Source organism: Etheostoma cragini, chromosome 14 (genome assembly GCF_013103735.1).
Source record: "Etheostoma cragini isolate CJK2018 chromosome 14, CSU_Ecrag_1.0, whole genome shotgun sequence".
Taxonomy (NCBI): Eukaryota; Metazoa; Chordata; class Actinopteri; order Perciformes; family Percidae; genus Etheostoma; species Etheostoma cragini.
In genome coordinates, this window is record NC_048420.1 from 22,430,027 (window position 1) to 22,439,974 (window position 9,948).

General features: G+C 40.6%; 1 protein-coding gene across 1 annotated transcript in view; it reads left to right on the plus strand.

Moving 5' to 3' along the window:
* Positions 1-9,948, plus strand: part of grin2da (glutamate receptor, ionotropic, N-methyl D-aspartate 2D, a) — a 136,343-nt gene that overhangs the window by 92,748 nt on the left and 33,647 nt on the right. Inside the window, exons 10-13 of the mRNA XM_034892066.1 lie at positions 3,527-3,652; positions 4,373-4,485; positions 8,459-8,575; positions 9,764-9,924. Of these exons, the coding sequence (XP_034747957.1) occupies positions 3,527-3,652; positions 4,373-4,485; positions 8,459-8,575; positions 9,764-9,924 (517 nt within the window). The remainder of the gene's footprint in view (positions 1-3,526; positions 3,653-4,372; positions 4,486-8,458; positions 8,576-9,763; positions 9,925-9,948) is intronic.

The following is a 9,948-nucleotide window of genomic DNA, read 5'->3' on the forward strand; positions in this document are numbered from 1 at the left end:
CTCCACTTCAATATCAAGCCTGTTGGGACTTTAGCTTCCTATGTTCCCAAACCACGACCTCACAAGGTAAAGGCAGAGCTGTGTTTCTGCTGACATCAGTCTAGTTTCCAATACAGAAATGATGTTCCATGTCTTTAGTGAATCCTCCTGAAAAGGCAGGGATTTAAGAAAAAAAAAGTTTTTATTATAACATGCATACTTTTCTTCTTCTTCCTCTGCTCAGAGGCATTATATTATATTTATGATATAAATATTGAGGAGTTTTTGTTTCACCTCCTGGTGAGTGTTGAAAACATTTACTTTTGGTTTCTTTTGCTTTTTTAGAAGAAAAACATTGTCTCTCAACATGGATGCTTCCATGATTTGTTTATGTTTCTACCAAAGTCAGATACATTTATAAAAATGTAACTTATACTGTTTATTGATCCCCAGTGGTGAAAATGCAATTGTTAGCACACACACACACAAACACACGCTCTGGACCAGTGCCTTGAGCGGTTGTGGGGGGGCGGGGGGGGGTGCTTTGCTCGAGAGCACCTGGCAGTGCCCAAGAGGTAGAGTGGCATCTCTCCAGCTACCAATCCACATTTAGTACTTTGGTCCGTACGGAGACCCTCCGGTTCCCAACCCAACTCCCTATGGTTGAGCTACTGCCCCCCCAACCCAAGCCCATAGAACATAAAACCATAATCCCATGAAGAGGTGTGTGAACAAAATGACACAGGGTCCTGCACCTTTAATATCGTCCAATGTGACAAACTTGGATTGAAATAAAAACCTGCAGCCTCTCGGCCCTCGCGGCAGACTTAAAAGCATATTAACCCCGTCTGGCAGTAAGTTTAATGGATAAATCCCGAGCCTCTCCACCTGCTCCCTCACTGCTCTTCTCTTAGCGGGGGGAGCAGCTGCTAAAAGCCTCCTATTTAAACTGCTTGTAGCTCGTCGGCATGTCGGCACACAGTCTCTTCCTGGATGTGACGCTGAGCGGCGAAGGTGTTGATGAGTCGACCCGGCGGCCCAGCTCGGGTCTCTGCTGCCGTTTGATTAGCGTTACAGCTTCTACTGTGGCTGTTGTCAGCGTCTGCAGCAAAATCCCTCACTAATTTGGCAAATCTCAGAAGCCTCTGCTCGTTTCCTCAGCCGGTAGTTACTGTCAACTCGCACCCATTTCTTAGGAAAGACGAGATAAATGGGAGACACTCGCTTACTCATCTGGCTTGCCATGCAGTTACTAAGGAATGACACTAATTTGCAAAAGCAAAAGGATAAAATACCAAAAAGCTACGACTGCCAATCGAAAAGTGTATTAGGTCCATGCAATTAATCGCAAATTAATGGCTAGGTCTGGGCATCGTTTAAAAATGTTCACTACCAATATCATGACTTTGATACCGGTTCCTAAACAATACTTTTTTCTATACCAACTTTATAAAAAAAAAACAATTTACAAAGTAAATGGCACACGTCTTTGTATTTATTTGTCAGCTCCTACTACGTGAGCCTGTGTACCATTGAGTTGTTCTTGCCTTGTCTACGGCGTGTACCTTTACCCAGCCAATCACAAACATTATCAGATCTTGGTAAAAGCATGCTGCATGATTATTGGAATTTCGGTACCCAGCTCTATTAATGGCACATCTTGTTTTATCTCTTCTAAATGTACTCTAAAATGGATAGTTTTCAAGTTTTTAAAGTTGCACTATGAGTACCTTCATGGTTTCTGCGCAATGTCATTTTTTTTCTCAAATCATAGGAAGGAAAAAGCCCGGCCTCAGGAGACAACACGGTCGAACAAACACTAGAGGCACAGTTTGTGCACCAAAAGACAACAAACCACGTCGGCCAATCAGCAACAAGATGGATAGGGGAGGGGTGGGAGTTAGTGAGAGTGAGTTAGTTATGATATAAATTGATTTTTAGGCTCAAGATATGAAACAAAATCTCAATATAAAAAACTATTCACAGTATGTTAATGTAGTAACATTTCCCATGTGATAGTATACACGCCATTACAAAAAGAAATGAACACATTTTTGGAATTCTGTGAATCGATATTGAATCTGTAGAGCTTTAAATCTGTTTGTTTTCAATGTTCGAAATTGGAACGCACCATAAAAGGACGTTATTACTTGCATTAAACCGTCATAAACACGCTCAAGTCATACATCGTTAGAAAGCTTAAAGTCTTGTGATTCCATCAAGCCCCCGCTCAAAGCATAAGGTGACTCACAACGGTTATAATCATGTTCTGAAGTAAAGAAACACAGAGACAGAGAGATTTGAGTCTAATCGAGTGGGTGTTTCCTACCTGTCTCCTCGTGTCTTTAATCACAGCGGTGAAAGATCGGCAAAAACGTTGTTTTCCTACATGGCCAACCCTCCAAGGAATTAGAATATCCAAGCCTTGTAATCCATAATTATCTGGTCCCCTCACAATCTTGTAGTTTCTGGCCAAGTTTCGACGTAGAGAAATCTAGATAGTGCATCATTTCTCGGTTTTTAGCGCTGTGCGGGCTAGAAAGAAGGTCGACACACCATTAGAATCTGTGGCGTGTGCAGATTCCAATGAACCTTGTTCCCAGCCAATAGCATCAGCTTGTCAAGAGATACACTCAAGCTAAGCCAATAATATTGCACAGTCCCCATTGGGCCCACGTGGGAAAGATTGACAGTAGATCCGACCACTTATAAGATATGGTCATAAAACTGGCATCCCTGTGTAGCCAATAAGAAGACGAGTTGATTGATCAAACATGGCCAGAAAAACCTAACCCTGTGATGTCTCCAGCTGTCTCAAAACAAAAATATGGCATTTCAACATTTCATCAAATTATGATTACTTATTTCTATAGATCTATGTATGTACTTCTTTCAGACATATCTGTGAGTGATGTGGATGTGTTTTTGTATTTCAGAAGTTTTGTATTTTGCACTTTTTTGGCTTTTTTAGAAATAAGAAATAAGACAAACGCACAGACATATCTGTAGAAATACATTCATATAAAATCCATTTTATAAGTCATTTTTTTCTGGATTTTTTCTGTTCTAAGTTGAGACATGTGGCTAGAGTACTATTTTAGTATATAGCCCCTATAATATGCTTACAGTAGTGCTTTTTATTAATTTTTCAGATGATTTACTTGGACGAAAATAGAAATTCTGTGTTCTAACCTCTGTAGCTCTGTGTCAGTAAGGCCTAGTGTCACACTGCCACTAGAAACAACAAGTTGAGAGTGTTAACTTCCCAATGAACTCAGGGTCATCCCAGAGGGCCAAAGCATGTGGAAACTGCAGCACTTTTTTAAGGGTAAAAATTTAGGCGAGGAAATCATATATTTTCAAGTGGTTTTTAATTGACATACAAATGTGAAATGTTTTTTTTTCCTGGTTAAAACATGGTCCAGGTTGTCCAGAGTCCGGCTGTGACAGACAGTTTTCCCTTTTGATAAAGTGGTACTTCACAGATGACAGGCAAACTTCAGAAAACTTGTTCTGACATTTGCATGTGTGTGTGTGTGTGTTGCAGAGCCCTACAGCCCGGCGGTGTGGGTGATGATGTTTGTGATGTGCCTGTCGGTGGTGGCTGTCACCGTCTTCATCTTTGAGTTCTTCAGCCCCGTGGGATACAACCGCAGCCTGCAGAGCGCCAAGAGTAAGAGACGGCACGCCAATCAAGCCGCCGCCACTGCTCATTTCACGACATTATTACCAACGTGTCACTTTGTCAGTTATGTAAGCGAGGGGGGGGGGGGGGGGGGGGGGGGGGGGGGGGGGGGGGCTGATTTGAGGAGGGTGTGTGCTCAGTTTATGCAAAGCATCCCACTTTTCTTAACAAAAGTCAAAACAATCTATCCGCACCCACGACCGGGCTTATTTAATTTTAATTACAAACACTGACAGAGCCGTGGTGCTTGATTTTGACATTTTTACAGTACTTGTCAGCTTATAATTTATTCCAGCTGTTTACAAGCTGCTTCTCTTTACTGCTACATTCACTTTTCATAATCATTTTGAAATGTTATTCATTACTTTATAATAATTTGAGACTAGTGGAATTATACAGAACTGTGTTGACAGGGAGTTGTTTGTTTGTCACCAGTTGTCAGTTCTAGTTTCTCCTGTGCTAAACGACTCTTCCTCCGTTTTATCTTCATTTCCTAACAGCTTTTACATATTCTACAAAACATCTAAGGACAGGATATGATAACTGGCCACTAGAAAAGCTCGTACACCACCACTTACGTTGGAAAAATAAATTACGTGCTGGGGAGGAAAGTCTGGGAATGTGAAACTGGCCAAAATACTTGATGTATCTCTCTCTCTCTCTCTCTCTCTCTCTCTCTCTCTCTCTCTCTCTCTCTCTCTCTCTCAGAGTCAGGTGGATCTAAGTTCACCATAGGGAAATCGGTCTGGCTGTTGTGGGCGCTGGTCTTCAACAACTCTGTTCCTGTGGAGAATCCCAGAGGAACCACCAGCAAGATCATGGTGATTACAGCACCTGAATCATTTATCTGCACATATTAATATTTTGTCCTTATTTAGAAAAAATAGGATACTTTGACTAAGCTGTTTACACTGTTAATTAAAGTTTATATACCAGTAATATTCCCATTAACAGTACCCGTGAAAAATAGATTTTTTTTCACAGTTTTCCACCGAGGGAGGACTTGTTGGACTAACACAGACTCCTGCTTTAATTCCATCAACCACCTTTTAAAAAACGTTGGCATTGCAATGTTTCCACATATCCAAAAACCCGTTGAAACATATTTATAATATTTGAGTATTTTGTTTAAAAGTAGGTGAAGTTTCTCCTTCTTTTCTTTTGAGCATTTATCTCTACCGCAGCCCTGCAAACTGTTGGCCGGAAGCCGGAGACAGTAGGGCTGGGCATCGAGAACCGGTGTCGGAAATTACAATAGAATCATCGTTTTATTGGAATCGTTTGGAATATTTACTTTCGAATCCGATCATCGGTTCCACCTTCAACACAAGTGACTTGGTTTCTGTAGCAGCCACCAGACTTCCAGGCGGTTGTTGTGTGTTACCACCATGAACAAAGTAAGCAGCGCTCTTAAGTGTGGCTTTATTTTACGTTGAAATAGCCCGGTAAAACTGTAAATCGGAAAAAGAATCGGAAGTGGAATCAGAATGGTTGAAAACAAAACGATTACTAACTGTAGTAAACCGGCAAGAGGACGTAAAACCTTCGCACACTGCAGCAAAAACCCCGATGGAGACGCATATTCTAAATGTGCTGTGTATATTTCTAAAGATGACTTCTTAACCCTGAATAATACCGGCCTCTGCCACACATCGGAAAAAGCTCTATTTGGAAAAAGGCCTGTTTTTGTAACATCATCATGGAATATGCTGTTTACGTGACTTGAACATATTTGGAATAATGTCAAATTAGGAATATAATGCGGGATAATAGTGTGCACATTAACGTATTCAGTGACTGACTCATAAGTTTGACTGGCTGATTGCTGGTTTTATTTGGGAGCTGGAGGACAACTCAACCACTAGAAGGCATTGATTCGATGACTGACCATTGAAACAATGGAGTTTTAGAATTGACAGGATTTAAATGACTATATTTTTCCCCATGTGGTAAATGGAAATATTATATATATAAAATATTGCCATAGACCTAGACGTCTGTAATCTTCCACTTTTCAATAGATTTTAGCCCAGAAACTAACCACATCCCTGCTGGCTGATCAGCATTAGCAGTCCATTGAGTTTAGTGTTTAGTGTTTTATTTTAGGGGTATTTCGATGGGTTCATTGATTGAAAAGTGCTTTGACGGATGAAAATATAACACAATACCGCTCCATGTACAACTTTAACTTGACTTTATAATTTCTGTGTTTTTCCCCTCTTACAGTGGCACATCCCTAATTTGCATTATTACAATGAAAATCAGAAAATGTATGACTCTTATGAGCCGGTGCAATCAGTACGAGAGTGCTCATTCACTTTTTTCACCGCAGTGGTATTTATTAATACCTGCTGTTGCACTCTGCCCCTCATGACATAAAAATACAAAATCAGTTGAAGGCATTTCCACCTCTGTTGCAGAGCAACAGGAGGTTTTTCTTCTTAGTGTCGCACAAGTGCTTTTCACAACAACCCCAATCATCTCAAGAGCTCATTAGCTGCTTAAACAGCTTTACGGAAGGGGGTCCGAGAGGAGATTATCGCTTTTTCTCTGGAATAGTTTGTTGTTAAGCTGTTGCGTTGTTTTCATGTCACCTTGCATATAGAGCTAGCTTCATGTTCTCTTAGCCAATCATACGCCATTTTCTTTTATTCGACGATGGAAGACAGAATCCAGATCTCACTACACATGGCCGTTGCAATATTATATCAACCACTTCTAATCACAGGCAACGCAACAACATGACAAGATACATTTAAACTTTAATAAAGGCTTATTCTAAAAATGTCTTCCATTACTTGTTAATTTTTCATTCCTACATAAGCCTGTTCAGGGTCATTGTCCCAGCATGCACTTTATTGATAATTGACTAACTCGTGGAACTCTCCGGGGAGCCATTGTGAGCAAGGAGTCTGTCCTTCAACCCTTCTGTTAGGATAAAGCCTCCATGTCCTTTAGCAAAACATTTAAAGGTTTGGGGTACGTTACAACTTGAGGTTAGATGTATTCTCAAACAAAACAAGACTAGCTTGCCCCTACCTGATCCTGTCAAATACTTTAAATTAGAATTTAACCCTCAAAATTCAATTAAGTAATCGGATATTTCACCTGCCCTCTATACATCAATATTAATTTTGGGCAATTTTTTTGAAAGAAACCCATATTTCTGAAAATCTTTTAAAAATGGTTCAGATGTGACCCAAGGACAAAACGATGGTTAATCCTAAATCGCTAACATGACTTATTTTTTAAACTATGCTTCAGTTGCCAGCGCTAAGATGTACATCTTTCATGTTATTCATTAAGGAAATTATGCAAATGAACTTTTGGCATGAACACAGAGTACTGTGGAAGCAAATAGCCCCATACATCACCAACTGCAAGTGCAAATGTAGAGACTTATCCGTACAGCTTCCTGGCTGAATGTCAACAGTGCAGCATCTTGCAGCAATAAAAGCAGCACTTTCTGCCCAGATTAATGTCTTCACGCCAAGTCCTTTTACCACCTTTCAAAGGATCTTTTATTTGTACTACAGTAATTTGGGTCAATTGTCCTTAGATCGGTTACTTAATAAGAGGGAATACCACGATGTAAAAATACTCAATTACAAGCAAAGGTTCTTGTTTGAGCCATAATTAGATGATTCACATTTATTCTAAAAGTCTTAGTAAAAACAAGATGATTTGTATTTAAATGTTTGTTCAATATCATTTTGAGATAATAAAATTTTGACTTTGGACTGTCACATTGGAGAAATAACTGTAAAGATAGTCTGGAATGGTAATTAGGTCACTCACACGTGTAACTAGGTGATGGCGTGGTGAATTGTTTTGTTTGTGTGAGAGAGGAGCACTAAAACAGTTGATTGGCCACATTTTAATCAGTTAATGAGAAATACCTAAGTGTATGTTTCTGTAGAAAAGTCAGCCGCGGAAAATCATTTTTTATTTTATTTTTGACGTTATAAATCATGAATGCACATGAGAGAGTAAAGCCAACCACATGTAATTTTAGTGTATCAGGAACCTGAAGCCATGCAGTGTTCTAGCAGTCGGAATTCATGCTTAATGACCAGTAAATAAAACTTAACTTGGACTCTAGCTCAGAGACTTGAGACTTGACTTGGACTCTAGCTTGGAGACTTGAGACTTGACTTGACTCTAGCTCAGAGACTTGAAACTTGACGTGGACTCTAGCTTGGAGACTTGAGACTTGACTTGGACTCCATATTAAAGACCTGAGACTTGACGTGGACTCTAGCTCGGAGACTTAAGACTTGACTTGGACTAGACTCAGACTTTAGACTTGACTTGGACTCCATTTTAAAGACCTGAGACTTGATTTGGACTATAGCTCAGACACGTGAGACTTGACTTGGACTCTAGCTCGCAGACTTGAGACAGTGCTTGACTTAGTGCACTTAGTTTTTTATGACTCATAATCATTACTGTGACAGACATCACATATGACGATGTCGGGAGGGGGCTCAAGAAAAAGCCCATTTCCTCGCAGGAATCTTCAACATGTCACATTGTCGTTAGTATAAGTCTGAGGTTAAGTAGGAAAAGGACAAAATAAAATTGCTGAAAATGCAATGACGCTTTGTCTTCGTTTTTTTACCGGTTGACGTCTCATCACGTTGACAAATAGGACTCTAGCCTCCAGGCGAGACAGCATCCGCTGCGGGTTTAGCAATGAAATGCCAAGAAGTGAAAACAGTGTCACTGAAATCTTAAAATACTTCCACACCTGTCAGACTTCCTCACGTCCTTATTGATCTTACTCAACTGCAGGTGTTGGTGTGGGCCTTCTTCGCTGTCATCTTCCTGGCCTCCTACACTGCCAACCTGGCTGCCTTCATGATCCAGGAGGAGTACATTGACACGGTGTCAGGGCTGTCAGATAAGAAGGTACGGAATGGGAGAGACGTTGACTGGTGGATCTATGCATGAACAGGCGGGTGCCCAGATGGACCCATAGATAAATAGATGAGCATGAAATTAGGCTTAGCGAGGATTCAGAACGCCGCAGTGGTGGAAGAGCTATTTTACAATCAGAATCAGCTTTATTTGCCAGTTATGAGGACACATACAAGGAAGTTTGCTTTAGATTGTAATGCCCATGATGTGCTTACTCATACAAAAACAAAGAATATATACACACTATAAACAGAAACTATATAGACCGGTTGAGGCAATAGTGCAATGAAGAGTGCAAAGTATGCAGGAGTAAATTATTTTTATGATAAATTATTATTTTAATTATGAAGTATGCTGGATGCTGGAATAAGTATTATGTTATCATAAAAGTATTATATTACAATATGAGCAGTAGGCTGTGAAATAGAGAGCGATGAATAAATAAGAAGGGGAACCAGTAAACAGGCGGATTAGAGACAGTGTTGCTGGGTCATTGCACAGGAATAAGATTACTTAAGTAAAAGATTTTAAGTATTCTCAGGAAACTGTACTTAGTGTTAAAAGTACTGCAGAAAAATAACAAACAATAAACTCTTTTTCATGTAAAAATCATAATTTGTCAAGTAAATACGGACAAAAGATGTCAGATTAATGTAGTGACGTACAAATTGCAATAGTACCTCAAAATTGTACCTCAAATTCGTACTTAAGTTCAGTACTTGAGTGAATGAACTTAGTTACATTCCACCACTGGGCTGATGTGTGCGTTTACATGACGTAATGTTCATTTTAAAAGTAACCGCGTACAGAGAGAAGAAGATCATCCCATGAGGTTGCTCTGCTTATTATCTTGAGAATAGCTTGAGTTAACAGAAGGAAGTGAATAGTTCCTTCTCTCTGTGCCTCCTCTTGCTTTGATTCCTCAGTACAGTTTCAGTAAAACTCCGCCAGACTGTATCCTGCTGCACTGGCACTTTAAAACCTTGTCTGTGTTATCATCCCCCCCCTTCAGCTCTTCACCAAGGTGTAGCATAGAGGCCGTGTCTGTCCCAGTGAAGACTCTGAGTCCCTGTAGCATGCAGTCCATCCTGCGGCAGGGACCAGCTACGTCTCTGTCTCTTTCGCTTCCTTCTTTCCCTCCATCGCTTTAATCTTCACTCCCCTCTTCCTCTCGTACAGTTCCAGCAGCCGGCGGACCAGTACCCGCCGCTGCGTTTCGGTACGGTACCGAACGGCAGCACAGAGGAGAACATCCGCTCCAACTATCCCAACATGCACCAGTACATGATCCGCAACAACCAGAAGGGTGTGGAGGAGGCCATTGAGAACCTCAAGACCGGGTAAGGAAAGAAAACGCTTTAGCA